The following is a 20,104-nucleotide window of genomic DNA, read 5'->3' on the forward strand; positions in this document are numbered from 1 at the left end:
GTCGTCGGAGAGCTGTGAGGCACGAAAGGCTCCGCCGGCAGCTCTCCAAACAGCTTTAGCGCCCAGAGGTCGCAGAGCAGCTATTGCCAACGCGCAGGCAAATGCTGAGCTCGGCGGGGAAGCTCAGCAGCCGAGCTACCGAAGCGCACGCGCCGTCCGAGCACGTTCTGCTCACGGTTTGTACGGGCGAGCACTGAATTCAGTTCCAAAGCAGGAACCCAAAYGCTCCCTCCGTTCAGACAAGGGGCTACTGCTCGAGCTGCGCTCTCCGGTCCCGGCTCAGGTTACCACATCATCCTGCAAGGCCCTCGGGGAGGGGGGCCCGGTTCCCAGCCAAGGCAACAGCCTGGCAGCAAAGCAAAGCGAGTGGTTTGCTGCTCCCCCCCCGCCACGTCCCTGCGCCTGCGCAAAGGGAGGCTGCAGGCAGGAGGATGGGGCTGGGAAACGATTAGGATTGCTTACACCAGCGTGTGTATAAACGTGACCAGTTAATCTTCACAAGATTACTCCACAGGAGGTGCAACAAGAACTKTTACTAAATGGATGCTACCAGCTCCTGTTTTGATATATACACTATTTTTCCTTCATTGATAAGAATTAAAATCACTTCTTAAGAGGYGTAAACCCCAATGTTTCCTACACCCACGTTGTTCCTTGCCACTGTACATGTGCAGAGGTTTATTATTCTAGGGTTACTCATTAGGAACAGATACTTATGTTCCATTTAGTGCTTGGCTGCTTAAGTTTGAGATGTGGACTATTATTTATTTCCTCGGGTGCAGGGGGAAGTAAAAGCTTGAAGGAAAGGGAGAAGTGAGATATTTATTTTGAAAAAGATATATAAAGAAAGAATGTGGATTTTGTGATGAAGTAAGGGGCTTAGAAACATAGCAGCTCTGCCAATTTTTTCAGTATCCTCTGAAGGACAGAAGTATAGCTCTTTCCTCTACAGAGCAATCACTCTGACACTGTCTGGAACACATTCAAGTCTGAAGTTTCAGACTGGTGCCCACTTCATCCCTCTGCCTCCATAAAGCTAGAAGAAAAAATACAGAAAAGATGTACCAGCACTTGCTTTTCTGTTGATAWATTACAGTGGGAGATACTGTGATTTCATGAGCAGAGCAACTTGGCTGAGTTCAGAAGTGCTCTATTCCATTAAATGTCCTAAAACATTTGTCCTAAAACRCACACCTTTCTTCCACTGCCTGCTTGTCCTTGTTGCTCTTGCACCTTTTCCCATTGTATCACTGCAGCATCAAGGCTGCAGATTCAAGTCTCATCTCTCTACAAAACCATTCTGACTTTGAATATGACAGATAATTACAATACAGTCACTACAGCAATCAGTGTAAATAAGAAAAAACATGTGGTGTCAGCCAATGAGTGGCAACTCTTTAAGCAGCTTTAACCCAGTTACTCTGCTCTTATTTTTACAAAAATGGTCTAAAATTCATATATCATCCCAATGAATTGGAATGGGAAGTCCCTCTAGAGCAAACATCTTTATTCATTTAAGTGAGTCCTTTCCGTAGGAGGAACTTCACATGCCAATTTAATCCTCCTCAACTTTGCTAATAATAATAAAAAAAATGCTTACGTTGCTTTCATGTTGTTTTTGGGTTCCAATGGGATCTCTAAAACTTTGGTGTTGCCAATGATTTTTTCATAGCTGGTGGTGGTGACAGTTTTTCCCGTAATGCGATGGACTTGATAGAATGCATGAGGTTTAAGTATCCGTTCATCTGCTGTCCCAATGAAGATCTGAAGACCCAAGGGTTTGTTCTCCATGTAGCCATGAAGCTGGCAAGAGATTAAAAATCTATTATCACACATAGGCCTTGCAACACCCTCATATCAAGAAACCAAAAAGTTCTAGAAACATACATATAGATGTGTAGACATATATAGAGATATGTATAGTACTAAAACCAGCCTCTTTTCTGCTCTCAGAGACAGATTTCCTTTTAACAGTATTTTCTGGAGTCCATGGTACACATGGAAAGTAGCTAATGAAAACATTATTAACGGTTATAATATTAAACACATTAAGAAGAAAAAAATGCCAGACTTAAATTCTCCATTACCAGAGATTTGTCAGCTGTCTCCAAAATGGATTGACAAAACTCCTAGAAAGATATRTTTTTAAGTATATTTGTTTAATTTGCTGCAACCGATTCCAAAGTAGGTTTCAGAAGACCCTTCCCTATTGGGTGGGTGAAGTTGTGAAGCTGCAGGAGTCACCTCCTGGCACCTGCAGCCTGGGGCAGTGCTCCCTGCCCTGGCCAGCGGGAAATGCAGCGAGGAGCGAGGAAAGTGTCCTTCTGCCATCGCCGCTCAGTATGCACTATACCTCCATACACTTTGATGTTATGGTGCATACGCTGTATGCCCATACACTTTGATGTTATGCATCTGCATGGACCTGCAGAAGAGCTTAACAAAGCTAATGTAAAATGCCCATTAATTTCAGTAGGCTTTTGGCCAGGCCCTACGTGCTGTCCAGCTTGTAAACACATATCTAGTTTACGTCCCACCTAACATTCACTAAAAAGGTTTCACCCAGCTCAGCTTGTGATTCCTACTTCAACTGCAGTAAAAAATATTTTTTTCCCTCCAAACAGGAAGTATCTAGAAAATGTGTATATGTTTTTGAGAACCAAAATGCTAAACTACGTATAAACATTTCAGAAATTAATGATCTTTTCTCTGGCTTTGTCACAGGCAGTCTCAGCCGCTCACACCTGCTCCGAACCCTGCGGGAAATATCATCCTCCCGACCCCTCACTCTGCTCGAGTCACCCCCTGCTTCACATCTCTCCAGTTCCTCTGTCTCCTCATAGCAGATAAAAGCTAGCTGTMCTCATCTTCAAGCTCTTCCCTTTGACCTCCCATCTCTCATTTTCTACCCAGTTATCCACATCTATTCTCATACTTCCCAAATCCGGCACCAAACACCAGTATCAGGTTCTCAGACACTCAGAGCGTTGAGTTTCCTGCCATTCTGCCTCATCCCCCRGGAGGATCTTCACTTTTAGTACCTACATCTCCACCCTACAACCCCTCCTTTCTGCAATACTCTTCAATAGTCTTGAAAAGAAAGAGTATGTTCTTGTTCTCCTGAAGTTACTTATGCAGCTGGGGTCGATTCCCTGCTCCTTGAAGCTCACCCTTCCCGCCCTGTTTTCAGCCCACGTTCAGCCACTGCGCTTGCGTTACGTTACACTGCAGCCTGTACAGGTAGACGTGGGGGTTCGTTCTGTAATTGCACAGTACCCGGCACAAAGAGGTTAGTTCATGGCTGGGGCCGCTAGGGTCCAGCGAAGTAAAATAGCCTCTCTTGTACTAAGTAGTATTTTTATAAAGAGTATTTGCTGCTGGAGAAGCACACAAAGCCAGAATCCCTCCACAGGCCAGGAGATGAGGAAATACCTTTTTCTTTATTAACATTCAAAATTACAAATCAAACCAGTCTAAATTTCTCACATAACCAAAAATTAAAAACAGACATTTATCTACCGCATAGCCAGTGATCTAGCTGAAAGGGAACTTCATGGTCTAAGACATGCTAAATTTGTTTTCAATTATTCTGTCCGCAAACAAAACCTTGATGAAGCCATACAAAGCATATAGTACAGCAAGATCAGAGAAAAGAATGATTAGGCTAATAGTGTTCATGGCCAAACCTTTTTTTCTCTTCTTTTCACTAGTCAGCAGGAGGTATCTTTGCATAGAAGGCCTAATTCCCCCCGGAACGGGACCACGTGCAGCACCCCTGCAACGCTGGCAGCCTCCCTTCAGCTCGGCGAATGTAAAGCGACGCTCTCGCTTCCCAGCTACCACCGCGCGTCGCGGGCGTATTGGCAAGGCGTGCGAAGACCGGCTCTGTGCCCCAAGGACCTTGCATCCCAAGGGCCCGAGCTGCAGCCTCCGCTCACGTGAACAGCTCCGCTGAAGACACGAGCACTTAAGTAAAGGCCACGTATGAACGAATGGCCAAACCCAGCCCCGCCGCAGCGCGGACCCCGAGGGTAATTCACTCGTACGAGCTCTCCAGTGGATTGTTAACGGGCGAAATAGAGTACGAAGCTCCGTGCAGACATGCGGGTTGGATCTAAGAGTGAGACGGAGGGGGGACAGAGCCGGACCCCAAGCACAAGGGATGGCATTAGGGAAGCAGCTTTGCCAAGAATGTGATAAATACAACGGTGGCCATGAGGAGATTTGGAAATGTAAGGAGTGAGGCTGAAAGATAGAAGATTAAGGGTGACAGAGGTCAAAACGATAGGTCTGTTGGGAACAGGCGTGAATGTGTGGATCACTGTTCATCCACGGCAGCCCACTAAATGTGGTTCCCTGGCTCCCTGGAGAGCCATACTGAAATTCATCCCAAGCTTGGTACTTCCAAAATCCAAGATTTCCTGGCCTTTAGTGAAAAACCAGTACACAACAAAAACCCATATTGTCTTTATAAGGGGAAAAGGAGGAGAAAGGAGTATATTTAAATACTCAACATGTTTATTCTCATGCCTGACAGAAATAACTCTGTGTGGATCCAGCTAAGATGAGGAGAGCATCCTTCACACTGGATCAGCTATTACAGCAGCAGCAAAACAGCACTCCCTCTACCCCCTGCCCTGGCAGAACAAAACCCCCCAGTTAGAGGTGGGAGACTGGAATGGAGCAAAACGGATAATAAATTATGAAAGAAAATCTGCCCCCAGTGAGCACATAGGCAGTAGTGGCTGTAATAGAGCCAGCTACATGCACAGGTTTAATGCTGGCCGCCTTTAAAAGTAATTTGCAGTAGTGGTTTTGCTCATGTATAGGATGAGTTCCCAAGGTGAAACTATTCATGGTCTTCTAATAATAGCTATGTCTGTGGGTGTGTGTCTGTATAAACGTATACATATTTAAAGGAGAAAGGAATCAGCTGCCTGCTTGTACGGCAGTGTTTATACTACCTGCTGGACTAGGGCGCGTACACGCAGTACAAGAGCTTCTGGTTCTTCAAAGGACCAGATTTTAAATCTTTCGTTTGATCACAGGAAGAAAGTAAGAAGATGATTTGGTAATTTATGACAAGGCAATACTTTGGGATGACATCACTGGAAAATCAAAATAATGCTATAAATGCAAATAGAATGAGAAATATATATATATATATGTATGAATCAAGCATAGAGGCTTAAAGGGTAGATCCCTATCTTTAATTAATTGTTTGCATTTTGCATTTAAAGRGCTAATATAAATTATGATTTACCATAATCATTTCCATCTACCTTTACATTATAAGAGCACCCCAGGTTGACTTAGGAGCACACAATAAAGGTGGCAGCTCGCTACAGTCAGCATCCTAACTCAGCTCTGCCACAAATTTACTGCATGGCTTTGGTCAGGTCTTATAACCTCTCTGTTTATCTGTAACATGGGATTAATGATGCTAACCGCACTTCACAGGGACCATAATGAGTCAATATTTTTTGCTGCATTTTTATGCAGAGAAATTCATTGTGAGCAAGAGCGAAAGAACACATTAAGGCTCTGTTTCAGGTGCACCTTTCCTCAATATTGAAATATTAGAGATCGCTACTCTTGATAAACACTAACCTGTGCTATGCTAGCCAGCCACTTCCAAATTTAACCAAAAAGCTGATCTTTTCTTTGATGGCACAAAGAAAGGAGGAGGAAAAACAATCCCTAAAAGAACTCTAYGGAGAAGTGAAGACTTAAAACAATTTTAAAATTATTACTTTCAGGTTCATTTTTTCTGCCCTAGCAACAATGAAATCACTCTAAAAGCCACAATTTCTCAGTCCTACACTTTTGCTCATCTAACGGGAAGGGAGACCYGGGCTGCTTTGCAATGAGCTGCAGCTGCCCCAGGGAGGCCACAAGGCTACACTACTTATTCAGGCTAAATGGGAGTTCCACCAGAGATGAGACCAGGGGACCAACACAGGGCCAAGGTGTTCTCTGCCTTTTTCACTCTTCTTTCAGTGAAAAAAAAAAAAAAAAAAAAAGCATCTGGATTTCAATTTCAAGAGAGTGAGAATCAAGAAAGATTTATGAATAGAGAACCCTGGAAGGAAATACTTGTGTGCATTAAGGTGAGCTATTCACAATAAAACTCCCCCAAACTGTATACTGATCATGCTGGAAAAAATCCAACTCCTTTGAGTCACATTTGCCACAAGGGGAAAGAGAAGCCAGACATGATGTGTACCTTTCCATACTCTATTTTGGGATTTTAAGATCCTATTTCTTTCAGTCAAAAGATTTTTCTTAAACTTTGCTTTTGCATTACTCTTATAATATTAACATAGCCAGACACAGGCTGGTCTGTGACCTGAGGAAATGCAAAGCACTTTGGCAGATAAACAAATAACATCATTCAGAAAACAAGGAGGCTTTTCTTGTTTGGTTTGCTGCTACAATTGGGTTTCTAAACAAAATGGAAATTTGTGGCAGGATTAAAATCATTGGCTCACCTGCAAAAACAAAATTCATTCATTCTGCACTCCACCGATGGATCAATACCAGTTAAATGTGGGAGAAGGGGTTAAAGGCATATATTGCACAGAACGGCACATGTCTAAAATTCTCTAGGCAAAAAAAAAAAAAAAGCAGATATGCCATTAGTGGCATGATAGTGCCTACAGCCATCCCCTTACCTGCCTAAGCACACAGCTGCTGTGACTCTATGGCAATTGAGACCATACCTTAGGCATACAAAAGAGCCCATTTTTTCCAAGACTATTTTAAATCTCTGTCTTCTTACAAACTGAGACCTCAGCTCCAAACACATGAGCACTTAAAGTGGACGTTTGAAATTCAGTCCCTGTCCTGGTGTTCAGATGAACCAAATTGCTGCACGTGCACAGTCTGCATAGCCTCTGGCTGTGGACGGAGATTTAAAAACACCGGATCATGTTTACTGTGCTGTATAAATAGCAAATCCCTTTGCAAAAGTGAAGCTTGCAACACTGCTTAGTTTTGCTATCAAATAACTGAGTGGTATATTGACAGTGAAGTGAGAGGGGTGAATTCCTTAAAGATTTTGCAGGTGGTCACCTATAGCTGCAATGTTTGTACGCAGAGAGGGGATTCAGCGAGAACTTTGAAAAGCAGACCTCTGAACCTCCGACATATTTACTCAAATGTAAATATTACTCTATTTTACATAGAATAACATTATTAGCATGAGGTAGGAGGATTCCCAGCAGGTAGGAAATAAATCATATTCCTTCTGGCTGTGTAAAAGGGGAAGCCAAGGCAGAGAGGTGCAGTGATTTGCAACGCAAAGTGCTTTGAACGCGCAGCTCAAGGGCAGTGAGAACGCCGAGGGCGCCGTCGCCCTGCGCGCGGCAGGGCGGCTCGCCAGCCTCGGCTGCAAATGGCACCGGTGTGCTCCGGCCGCATTTCCTCGGCTCCTGCCAGCATTGCAAGCYGCTGTGTTTGCCTTTTTAACCAATGGGTTTTGGAGACAAATTTTCCGTAGGATTTCTAGTTTGGGAATTGTGCACGGGAAAGTTGGAGACCCGGTGCGCATGCTAACGGTGATGGGCTTTGCAAGGCAAAAGCAGGAGTACCTGCAAGTCTTACGGGGACCTTTGAAGAGCCTGGGTGAAAACATCACCCCRTGATACAGAGGCCGGTCGCCTTAGCAAGCAGAAGGGAATAGTTTGTTTCCCATTCATCCCAGCAGAGCCTTGCTTGTCAGGCATTTAGGTCTTTCTCCCCTGGGAGGTATAAAGCAGCATCTTTAAAGCTGATTGCACACATCTTCCTGTCTAGACAACGCCAGCTACTGCCAGAAGGAAAGTATAAAATTGGGGAATGAATTCACTAGTCTTAGTGATTTTATTTGCTTGAAACTAATCAGCTCTCCTGCGTGTTTCAGCTGCCTGTAACATGAGGCTTAGCCTATTAACCGCCGCGTATGACTTGCTATCTCCCTCTGGAAGTCACTTTAGCTTCCCTCCGAAYGGGGCGTGCATGTGTGTGGTCAGCTCTGGAAGCAAGGGCGCGCTGATTCAGACAGACGGCCGTCAGCCGTTAGCGAAAAGCAGGGAAACCGAGCTCGGCTGGCAACGCTCAATTAGGAGCGAATACAAAGCCGCGTGAGAAGTCGCTTCCTCCTACCGCTTCCCTTTTCCTGCTGTACTCGGGGAGATAAGGGAGCGCTCGCAGCGCTCCCCGTGCTCCCRAGGAGCGGCACCCAGCTCCGGCAGGCGGCTCGCCCCGCTCCGGGCGGACCCCCCGCCCCGAACGCCCGCCGTCCGCCAGAAACAGCAAGAGCCTGCGGAGGCAAACCGGTGGCACTGAGCTTCAGCCACCACAAATGACTCCTCTGCTCAGGCTCTCCATCAGCCCCGAGGCCGTTTTCCGTGCCAGCGCGCGTTTTAGGACAACACGGAGCAGAAGAGGTGAAGATGTGCTTGCCTGAGGACATCGGCTCGCCGCGGCACTTTCGCTATGGTCTTTTCCTGGTTGAAAGAACTCCGCATTTTGGGGCTTGATCATTATTTCTCGTCATTGATGCACTCTGACAGCAACAATTTCAAGGATTTTGGGGGGTGTTTATTCAACAGTACACTGACCGGGATGGAAAAGCTCGCTGTATCGTCTCAGGGAGCCTGGCATATCAATAGCTGTCAGTAATTAGCACAAAGACCTCATCCAGACACCACAGCATGTAGCAACTCGCCTGCCTGCTTTGGTTAGGGGCTGACATTAAGCAATAAAGTTGAAACTTGTCACATGTTTTTGTTCAATTTAATGTACTTGGGACATAGCAAAAGAATGCAAACCAGAAGGAAATCTCTGCCTCAGTTTTTTTACTCCTTACTGAAGCAGTCTCAAAAGGCCTCAGAAGATAATCCTTTGAACATCTGATTCTGCTAAATGATGAGTTTTTATTATACTCAATTTTGCATGTTTCTTATTTTGGTGACAATTTTGTCAAAATTCCAAGGACTGCGTCTCATTTGCTCTACTGCTCCTTACCGTAAATGACAACCAGACTCCCAGTATCTAACTGGGCTTCCTACTTTCACCCTGGCCTGAAACAGAGGTCCAGGCCAGGGAAGGCAATTCTCAGCAGAAAGCGATCGAGGGGCAAAGCTGGGTTTAGTCCTGACGCTTCTGACACTGACCTTACATCACAACATGGGCGAGCTGTTTCYGCTCTGTGCCTCAGTTTCCCTGCCCAATGAAGAGCTGATCCCGTTTTCAAGATACTTTGGATTATCTCAGTTGAAAGCTTAAAAACAAAGGCATTATGCATCGGAGTATTTGCACATGAGCTGATAAGGGTACTTACTCATGGCTGAGTGAAAATGTCATTTTCTTCATGCTAAGAAATAATAGTTAAACAGCTTCCATGTGCATACACTCCAGATAAAAGTTTTAAACACTCCTTGGCAAGACAAAACTGCTTCTGCCACAAGTAAAATAGAGGATGCAAGATTTCAACAGAACCGAGCCAGCGGGAGCTTGGCCCGTGGCCCTGCCGCCACGTGTCCCCACTCACCAGGTCGCTCCCTTGCCAGCCATCAGCAGTGATGTGGGAACAGCCCTCAGCCCAGCAAGCTGGAGCACAGTGAAGGGGGGCAAGCTGAAATGCTGCTTTACTGCCTAAATCCACAGCTTCCTCTGCAACAGCCATTTCGCTCTTCCTGGCAGATGGAAGACGCATCGATGCCCCAGGTGCAGCACTGAGCACACGGCCTCAGGAGCAACTTGCTCGCTGCTGGACAGCCCRACGCTGCTGCGCGGCTGAGACAGGGTACACAGCTCGAGAAGCGGGGAGACGGGGCAGAAGCAGCAGCAAGAGCATCCCAGGGCGACTTGGTTCAGCCTGCGATGACAACTGATTTGAATGAATTGAACCTCAAACCAAATCGCCACTCTCCAGCAAGGCTCAGAGCCGTGTCCCCTTCCAGAGCAGGGTCTGCATCCAGGCACACTGGGTCAATCTTTTGCTTAGCCACAGGCTATATGACTGATTGTCAGATTTTGGAAAGAAATGTGGCCATTTTTGGAGAGAGGGGGAAAAAAAAGCCTCAGGAGCCTTTCTCCTCCCCAATTTCATTCTCATGCTGAAATCAGCAACAGGAGGCATGCTCAGAGAGCAAATAATTCAGGCCTGTTGGAAGTGTCAAAGTTTCAGCAGTTGTTTCAGAATGAAGTAGAGAGACCCTAGAAAATGTTCACCAAKAGCCAAGGAGGAGGAGTCCAGTCCCTTTCGCCCTGAAGAGCTATCAGTCTGCCGAGCAAAATGCTCCCCCAGGACACAGGAGACCCAGGTGCGAGTCCTTGCTTGGAGCGAGGCAGAGTTGCAATTAAATAGACATTGGTCTTGAGAGGCAGGAAGGAACTACGGGCTTAGCTGTACAGCAAAGCGGGCGACCAGAAAGCTCTGATGTGAGTTTACAGGACATTGTCTGCTGTGCATGAACTTCTCTTGCTCTTAGCGTGCTGCGAATGGGATGAGCTTTGCAGACATCACTGCTGGGCTGGGAGCATCCACGTGCACGGCTAACAGCCATAAACGCCAGCGCTGCTTTCCTGCACGCTGGCTCCCCCACGCAGGCAAGCCCTGAATACAGTCCCCCAGTTAAAGCACTCGTAAGAGCAGTCCAAGCCTCAGATCTGCCTAATCAAGAAATTTGAACTTGGGCCTTTTGCATCTCACAGGTCTTTATCTTCCAACTGTTTGGTATTCTTTCTGTTCCCTCCTCTCCGCCAAAGTTACTTTCCATCAAAGCAATGCATTTTAGACCAAATGCTATTTTCTGGACACTGAAAGTTTTAGCATCGACATTTCAGTTATCTCCAGCACAGAACTGCACTGAAATTTGGCAGCCCAACTGCAAACCAGGGCAATACTTCCTCGCCTTTCCTTGGGTCAGAGCACGCAACACCCACAACACGAAGGGTATCAGTCTGAGGGAATTCCAGTAACTATGAAAAGAGCTTCTTGAGGAACCCAGAGCGGAGATCCTCTCCTAGCATGCACTCCCCTACATGCAAGGTCTGCCGGAGGGACCGCATCCCTTGCGCACACAGGCATGCAGGCCCAGTTTAAAGACTTTAAGCAACACAGGATCCAGCTTGTTTCCAGTTAATTTCTCCCACTAGCTAACTATCCTCACTGTTATCCTACAGTTCTCTTCTTGCATGAGTATCAGAGAAAGCATTTATGTCTTTACAAGCCAGCTCTTTCTCCARTCTTGGTTTATTAGAGATCGTATTTGATTATTCCATCCAGTCCCACATCTTAACACAAGCCAAGTTCAGGCTCATCTGTATTCTCCTACATTGCTTTTGATTTATCTAGTAATTTCATTTCTTCAGCGGCCCCAGTGAGACTTGGATACACAGATCTCAAGGTAGGGACATGCTATTGCCACCAGTTGTGGTGTGAGGAGTACTGGCTGATCTACTCTTAAATTTGATGAGATATTTTTTAAACAGAATTTCCCAGATGTACCTAAAACTGAGGTCTGTGTTTTCAGACCTGCACATCTATCCCTGCAATAAGCACATGTAACCACAGTAAACRTATCCAGAAACTAACAGCTCTGAGCTTAAATGGCACACACAGCCATCACCGTGGTGCAAACAGCCCCCGTAATCCTGCAGGTAAATCAGGCGTGAAACGCACAATTTGTCACGCGCTGCCCTGCGCGGGTGTAATCCTTGCAAGATCCAAAAGCAGCACAGCCCGCATGAGGCTCCTGCTTGCTAGAAAAAGGAAGTAAACGCAATGGGAATAGTGCAAAAATGGTCTATAGCACGAGCCYGCTCCACGGCCCGAGCGCAGCCCGGCCAGACGCGGAGGAAGTGCAAACACGTCGAGCTTCGCTCTGGCCCCCGACTTCCCCTTAGCTGGACGAGGCAGTGAGAGGAGGACTAACGCAGCCCTCTTTGCCCTCACCAGCAAATCYCCTTGGCAAGATAGCTGTGATTTCAGCAGGACTGCGCCTCTAACCAAGCCCTGCTCGTGAGGGCGCGAAGCACAGTATCAGGCTCCGACCTGGATACGAGTTTCCACCAAAGATCCTTGTTCTACTAATAAGCAAGAGAATTAGCAGCAGGCTGGAAGTCGCGTACATTTAAAAGTCAGGGCCCCACGGGAAGCCTAGGCTAGAAAACAAAGTCGTCTTTGACTTCGAAACCACAAGAAAACACACGGGGCAAAATTCAAATATAAAAGGAAAGTGGAACCTAAGTTTGTTCTTGCAGGGCAGCTCCTGTGTGTTCATTAACAACTCTACCATTACAGCTTCTTTTTAATTAAAAAAAAAAAAAAAAAAAAAAAAAAAGTAGTGAAAGTCACCACAATTTTAGAGGTTAAAACCCAAGGGAAAGCTGGGCCGGTGCTGCTGAACAGAAAGCGCCCCCTTTCCAGAGCGTTTATTTATTTGTTTTTACCATTATATTCAAGCTAGTAAAATCCCTAAAGTAGATGCACCTACGCCAGCAGGCTGACAGCTCATACCAGAATTACCGCCTCCCCTCGCGCTGGGGATTGAGGCTGCGGGGAGACAGCCCCGTCGGGCTCGGCGGTGCCCGCTGAGGGCCGGCTTGGGCCCTGCTGGCCCATCGTGGCCCTGCGGGAGGTTACTGCTCCAAAACCTCTCCCATGGAGGAACCGTGCAGCTTCTGCTACCTCACACACCCAGAACAGASTGAGGACCTTACGGACCTCTGAGACGCCAGTGTCACCAGGGCTTTTGCTAGTAACGCTCCCGAGTGGTTTTAGGACACTGGGTGCAGGCAGGTCCACCTGAGATATCGCCTCCTCCTGCTGCGAGGGGGAAACGGGGCAGGGGGAGCCCTGGCGGTCCAGCTCGGAGGGAAAGGTCCCTGCTGGCCCCCAACAAGCTTCTCCTGCAGCGTTTAACTTCCCGAGACCCCCGTCAGGCTGAGCCCTGCGGCCAGGACGCCCGCCCTGGGGAACTTCCTGGGGAAGCACCGAAGCCACCGAGCTGGTGCGTAAAGGTGGGCRGCAGCAGTGCCACCATCGACACGTCCTCCTGTGCCTACCTAAAAAGGCGAGCCACCGTGCTGGCTTTTTGCAACGGCACCAACCTCTACTTCCCCAGCACTGAGCTCGGGCACGGCCCATCACCGAGCAACGTTGGCTCCAATTTCCCCCCCTTCAGCCTGTGGGAAGGTGCAAACATCCAAGCCCAACGGGAGGAATTTGCCTCCCCGAGAGTCAGGTGGTTGCGGATGCCGGGTGCATGGTGGGTTTGGCTGGTTGCACCGATCCAGAGCAGAGCAATGCCCCAGTGGCTCACATCCTTAACTGCTTCTGAAAATTGCCACCTCAGGTTGCACTGAATTGATTAGATTATCTGACAGTGTGTGTGTGTGTGGGGGGGGAAACAAGGTCTCTGATGAAAAATGGAGTTAATAATATAGTGAAAATGAGAGAAAAAGTGAGAGATGCGAGTAAGTGACTGGTTACTTATGTACTGCTTTTCATGCAGAAGTTTTTGAGCCTTTTGTAAAGACACATTAGTGAAGCAGTACATCAGGGGAAAGATGTGCCAAGATGGCAACAGAAAACAAAATGCCAGAGTTGGACACGTTCCTTTGAGAAAATTACTACAAATTACTGTGCTGAAGAGCTGTTCAGAAAAACAGCTTCCTTGAGGATTATGTACAGCAAAATAGGTCCAAAACACATAGACAGGGGAAAAAATGGGGTGGGGGAAATAGTAACAATAAATAAAAATAAGGAATCTTGTATGTACTTTTTTACTTCAAGATTTAGCTGAATTCTCTTAAACAAAGTTTTAACTAAATAACATCCTTCCACTTCTTTATACTCCATGGCAGAGGCACAATTGATTTTGATACCCTATGTCACCACTCCCAGTTTTTATATTGGATGAATCTAGCAGTAAATCATAAAGCACCTTCATCTCCAAGGACCTCTGAGGACTTCAGAATGTGSGAAAATTATCACATGAAATGGGTCTGCGTCAATTATCCATATGGGCTGCAACACATACATAACTGCAACCCATTCCTCATGAAACAAGTACAGATCCGATTATCCAGAGTATATGGACAGCCACTTGCCTAAAGCCTATCCTCTTTAAAAGCATTTCCTTTCACTCCCACTTRCTTCTAAGGAAGAACAAGGGCTCTGCTTACAGCTCCCTGAAATGTCACACAATTGTGTGAAACATCATTTCCACATGTTTGAGTGCTTTGAAAAAAAACTGGCTTCATGCAAAGCACAAAACCAGAACCACTAAATTTAATGGAAGTCTTCCAAACAATATTTATACGGCTTTTAAGTGACCATAGACTCTATCTGACCATGGAAGAAGCTCCTCCAAATCCAGCCTCTGCTACTGAGACGGTCTTTCCTTCTCAGTACTGTCTTAAACAATTCAAAGATAGAAGAAACTTTGCTGAAGAAATTAAAATCTCAGTTTAGGATCCTCTGTCTCTCTCCTCCTATTTGGGAGGTAACAGAGGGAAGAGGTCTTATTTCAACATTTTCCTGTGGGCAGTATGAAAGACACTCATGCCAACATTCAGCATGACTCAAGTGCTATTACATGTCAAGGGAAATGGGGCCGCAGGGAAGTGAGCAATACCAACAGCCCCAAAACATTAATATCTCCTGAGTGGTGGGAGTTCTGAGAAAGATTATCGAAAATAGTGCTGGGAGAGATCTCAAGGGATCCTCTAGCTCACCTCTCCTGTCCCAAACAGAATTCAAATATATCCATGTCCTTCCTAACAGATATTTGCCTAAAAGCACACAGAGATGGAGATTTTTACCTGTCTGGGTAGTCTGCTGCTGGGTGAACTTGGATAAGAACTACATCTGGTTTTGGATTGCCATCTCAATGCCAGTCTTATCCATAAGCTCTCGATGCAGCAGCAGGCTCTACCCCTCACGAGGAACAGTCTCTTCAGAACTTGAACTGGGTCAGCTGTAGTACAGATAACAGCTGTCCCTCTAATTTGCTTAAAGAGTTGCAAAGGAGGAAAAAAATCATGCCTACCCCTCCTCTGCATTCTCAGTTACTGAGCAGACCTGCAAGGCGATAGGTATATGTAAACTTCAGCTTTATCCTTGCTACACTGGATTTCCTTGCTGTTTTCATTTTTTTTATTTAACATCTAGGGGATACTCATGCTGTCTAAATATTGGCATTCAACATAGGTCCCTAAAATAGAAGCTCAGCTTCTCTATAGTTAATAGCAAGCTGCAGTTTCCTCCCAAGAGTGATTCAGAACACCTAAATCAGGAGCCTACGTTCCTCTGTGCAACTCTAGGTGGACTCTAAAGTTGTATGGTATGAATATTACATGAGCTTCTCTCTTCCTTCTGCCCAGATAAAGAAAGTAGTAAATGCCCTCTTCTGTATGGACCACCTAACCAGAGGTTTTGGTTTAATCAGACTCTCCTTCTGCCATGCTGTGAGTGCAGAACTGGTGCAGAGTTTTGTGCACAAACTCTCGGGGCTAGACACGTGAAGAAGAGGAAGCAGCATCAGAAAGATAAACCACAAGATAAGGCCTGGAGGATATGAGATCTGCTGGTCTATAGCTTCGGAGCACCCAAAGAAGAAACTCGCATGCAAAACACAATTTTCAAAAAATAAATACTGCAGGACAACACCGCGCTGCAAAAACTAGCCAACATTTTCTCCTGCACAAGGTTCAGCTGGATGAGTCACATGGAAGGTTATAAAGGGAAGCTGTTAGGAAAATTTAAGAACCAGATAATACGACTCTATGATATTTTCGAGAAGTTAATCAAAATGCTGTAATCACATTCTATCAAAAGTGGTTGTAAAACAATAACATGAATGAGGCATTCAGTTGTAGTATAGATCACACTGCTTTGATGGGATTCTCCCACTCCAGATGAGTTTGGCTTTTTGGTATTTAAGTGCAAGGACTTGAGAGACCACTGAATTCAAGGGAGTTGGTACGGAGAGATTCTAGCACTCCAAAAAATTCCAAGGATGGTGGGTTCCAGTCTTCGTCATTGCCAAGGTGCTGTGAGTCTCTAGAGAAGGTCTGTAGCCTACAGGAGAGCTACAGCCCTGTCGTCCCCAGGTAAGCAGCGCTGTTCTCTGCTCAGGGACTAGGAATTGATAGATCTTGCCGAAAATTCATTTCATTTCATTTTATTGCAACCTGTTGCTTTTAACTCCTGCGCACGTTCCTCAGCACAGCATCTACTATTTAAAAACAGATGCTTGCCTGTTTCGTTTTGTCTATCTTTGTACTGTTTGAACTTGACAAAACACAAAAAAATGTTGAAATTCACTAAGGGAAAGAATAATAATAAGAAAAAAACTTGGAGCCAAACAAGTTTTATAACATGAAAACTTGAGATTTTACTAGCCTTCACAAGTTTCAGATGTCATAAACCACACAGGTGCAACTACCTCATTGCATTGTACCCATATGAACCTTGTTACATTAAAATGAACACAAATCCAATGAATACTTCCATGTTTATAATAAACCTCCATAAAGAAACTGTCCATATTTTCCACATATGCAGGCACAGCTGTGCAGAGGCACATCTGCTTGGGAGTCTTTTAACGTGGATCTTTGAATTTACAGTTCAAGATCCTTAAGCCTGACAATAAATTATATTAAACTAGGAATATCAGTTCCTGTCTCCAACTGAAAATATAAATCCCTTTCTGATTGATATTGATTACAGGAAGGAAATAAAGCATTTTTATTTCCCCATGTCACAAGAAACTCCTTCATTGCAATAAACATCCTGTTGACAGGGTCATCTTGGGAAGGTAAATGATACCAGTTTGTATCATTTGATTGGCCATGTAGTTCATGTATCCATGTGGCTGCAACACACGACCGTGGGTTACGAGTTTAACGGATTCATAAACTAAAAAGATTGCATATGTTAAGGTATATCAAACGTGATCACTATTTTTATCCTGCACCCTTTACTCAAATATCCAGCCTATACGCACAAGTCCAGCCCTACCAAAGCAAACTCACTCATTGATTTAACAATTTATGGCTTGATTTTAAAAGGGGCTGAGCCTACAGGGGAACACATTTAACATATCTTTGATGTTAAGCACAGATCAACCAGTGAAATTAATGGTATTGATCACATGCTTAAAATTAAGCATAGGCTTAAATGTTTTCCTGGCTCAGCCCTTCCGTAGCAAGTCACAATTGTGACAGGAGCCCGTGTCGGATGCACCCTAACTTCACCGAACAAAAGTTGTAGCTGCGGTTGATGTATACAGTTGCTATACATCATTACTAGCAATATTACAATAGCACCTTGCAACCCTGGCCAAAAGTGTGGCTTTACTTCCTGAACGGTACTAGATGAAATCAGGAGAAATGAGTGAAAAGGCTGATGTGGACCCAAGTGAACACAGTTCAGGTATGCAATCATTATTTCACATAAAACTTGCCATGGTTACACCCTCTGCAACACACTAATGGCTCAGCTCATCCACCTTTCAGGTCGGCAAGGGCCAAACTTAGTTACCTCCAGCACTGTCGGTTTGCAGCTTGTTCACCACTTGCAGTTGTTTCTGCAGTGACATCAACCCAGTTCACGAGTGAGCTGCTGCCGAAACTCGCTGTCTCTCTAGGGTTACGAAGCTGGTAAACAAGTCTCTCTCTGTATTTACAGCTTGAGACAGGCCACCAACATTTTCTTTGAAATCATCCCCACTCCTGCATAATTAAGTTGTCCTTCTCTGTCCTTATCACACCACAACTACAGCTATTGCAGAGATTTCCTATTGGTGTCATATATCCAGACATCAGAAGGCAGCGTTGACACAGATGACGAGCAGAACTGGATGCGAGGGAGGACCCAGTGTCAGCAAGTTATGTATCAACAAAAAGGAATGTGCTGAGTGCTGGAATTTTACGCAGGTGAAATTCTCTAACCTAAGCTTAAATGGGCTTAAAATAAGAAGTTTTGTTACCTACCTGGGAGAGGAAAAAAAGAGAGGAAAAGGAAGAGGAGCTGAGGAAAAATACAAACGCAGGAAAAAAATGACTAGCAAAGGTGAAGGGGGCACAAGGAGAAATTTCACTGGAAAAAATAAAACTAGTTCACCATATCATGTACAGAGGATTCATTTCAGCTAATTGAGTTTCCCAGTTCCCTTGTGTAAGCAAAGACTTCCCACTGTGGAGAAAAACATTTGGCCACATTCTCCTCTCTTGCACGGGTGAGCTCACTCTTGATACTGCAATGAAATGAAAAGGAGCCGATCGGGGTATGAGAAGAGAAATCAGGTTCTGAAAGCCCCCGAGGCACAGATCAGAACTTAAACTCTAAAAGGACATGGAGAAGTCTTGTGCTGCATGCTTGTAGGCAGCAGACAGGAGCCAAGGATCAGATAGGGTCCGAAATTCCCATAGCGCCTTCCTGTTGCACTGACGAGACCCAGAGGAGCAAAGCCTGACACCTCCCTTCACCCTGGTGATTCTTATTTAACACAATCTGCTATTTATTTTAAATCTCATTTTGGATAGGACACTGTGCTAAAGCTGAGCTGGAAAGCTAGGCTTGATGCTTGCACATTTTGAACCTCACGAAAAGCCTTAAGTGACGCAGAGGAGTGTTTCTGAGATGAAACGGGTGCAGCTGCAGTTCAGCACAGCTGGACAGCTTATGACAGAGTTCAATCACAGGAGGTTTAATATCTAGCACAGAAAAGATGGCAAATATTTTGGCTGCATTTCTGAGCTTTCACAAGCTCATCCAAGCCAACTTTCCAAACTTCTGGATGCTCACCACTGTTCAACTTGAGACACTAAGCCTGTTTACAAATGCACCCACATGCACATGCTCCCCCCTTCTCAGGGCCATCCCCAAGCAAGATTTTCAAAAATGAACTCATCCCCAACTTCATCACTATCCAGGTATTCTCCAGTCCCTTACCTGGACGACGGGGTGACCTCCGGTTGGTGCCTTGACTGCCCCCCGACTTCCCTCCGTCTCATAGTGCGCACGGTGGTGGGGCTTCGGCTGCACTTCGATCCGTAACTCGTACGAGCCAGACTGGCTGGAGAGCGGCCACTCGAGCGGCGGGAGCGACTGCACGGGCAAGCTGGGCAGGGCGAGATCACACAGTCTGACACTCTGCTGTACTTCGGTTCTCAAAGCCCTGCTCTGCTCTTCCTCCCAGCACCCCGCTGTGGCTGCTCTCCTGCTCTTGCTGAAATGACCAGGAGCTCGCTATTTAATTTCAGTGAGAATATGCTGTGCATCTTCAACTTTGATCACAGCTAAYATGTATTTTGAAATGTTATCTCCATTCACCATTACTTACCAGTTGCATACAKTAATAGTTTCTTTAAAAAGACTATTTTAAAATAAAATTTATGATATAATTAAATAACAAGATGAACAAGRATAAAATGCTATATATTCTTACCTAGTGTTAGTTTTCCTGTTCTCAAAATGCACAAGAGTTTATTGAGTGAAATGAATACATTAAAAAGTACTACTAGAACTTGCACTGGATTTTAACCAGTCATTATCTTATTAGTATAAACTGCTGCCAACACTGTTCTAACAAAACATGGAAAGTCATGGCCCAAGTTCTTTTGCTTGCAATTTGCATTTACTAGGTCCAGAGCAGCATGGGATAACCTCAGTGTGGGGATAACCTTGCTGACGAGAGGGCAGACAGGATTCCAGTTGCAACTGGAAGTGGAGTCACAAGTYTGGAAACCACTATCCTGGCAGATCAGAGCCGAGCAGGGTCCAAAACTGCACACTGTGCTGCCAGGTGTCTCTAGCGCCAGCGYTAGACAATAAAGGGAGTAGATGAGGGTAGTGCAAGTGACTGAGATTTTGGTTAAACGGCAATTAATAAATTAACAACCAACAATAAATCACCAGGGGTTGAATGAATGTTCAGCCTGACTTGGAGTAGCACRCTCTACTTTGAATCCAGAAATATATACAGCATCTTCATTCTTGAAGGAAATTTCTGAGTGATATATTCCCTGAATTTAGAACAGCAATCAAATCATCTTATTTAAAAGTGTTAAGACAGAGTGAGAGTGTCTGACTTTTGTCAGAGGC

The 20,104-nt window shown here is 45.3% G+C and overlaps 1 protein-coding gene across 5 annotated transcripts in view; it reads right to left on the reverse strand.

The window, feature by feature from the left end:
• Positions 1-20,104, reverse strand: part of NFATC2 (nuclear factor of activated T cells 2) — a 101,585-nt gene that overhangs the window by 64,785 nt on the left and 16,696 nt on the right. For all 5 annotated transcript variants that reach the window (XM_085314069.1, XM_085314068.1, XM_085314067.1 and 2 more), the window contains exons 3-4: positions 18,953-19,121; positions 1,601-1,803 (exon numbers count right to left, since the gene is read on the reverse strand). In XM_085314069.1, the coding sequence (XP_085170195.1) occupies positions 1,601-1,803; positions 18,953-19,121 (372 nt within the window). The remainder of the gene's footprint in view (positions 1-1,600; positions 1,804-18,952; positions 19,122-20,104) is intronic.

This window comes from Rhea americana, unplaced genomic scaffold (genome assembly GCF_003343005.1).
Source record: "Rhea americana isolate MKP2758 unplaced genomic scaffold, rheAme1 scaffold_4, whole genome shotgun sequence".
In the NCBI taxonomy this organism is placed as follows: domain Eukaryota; kingdom Metazoa; phylum Chordata; class Aves; order Rheiformes; family Rheidae; genus Rhea; species Rhea americana.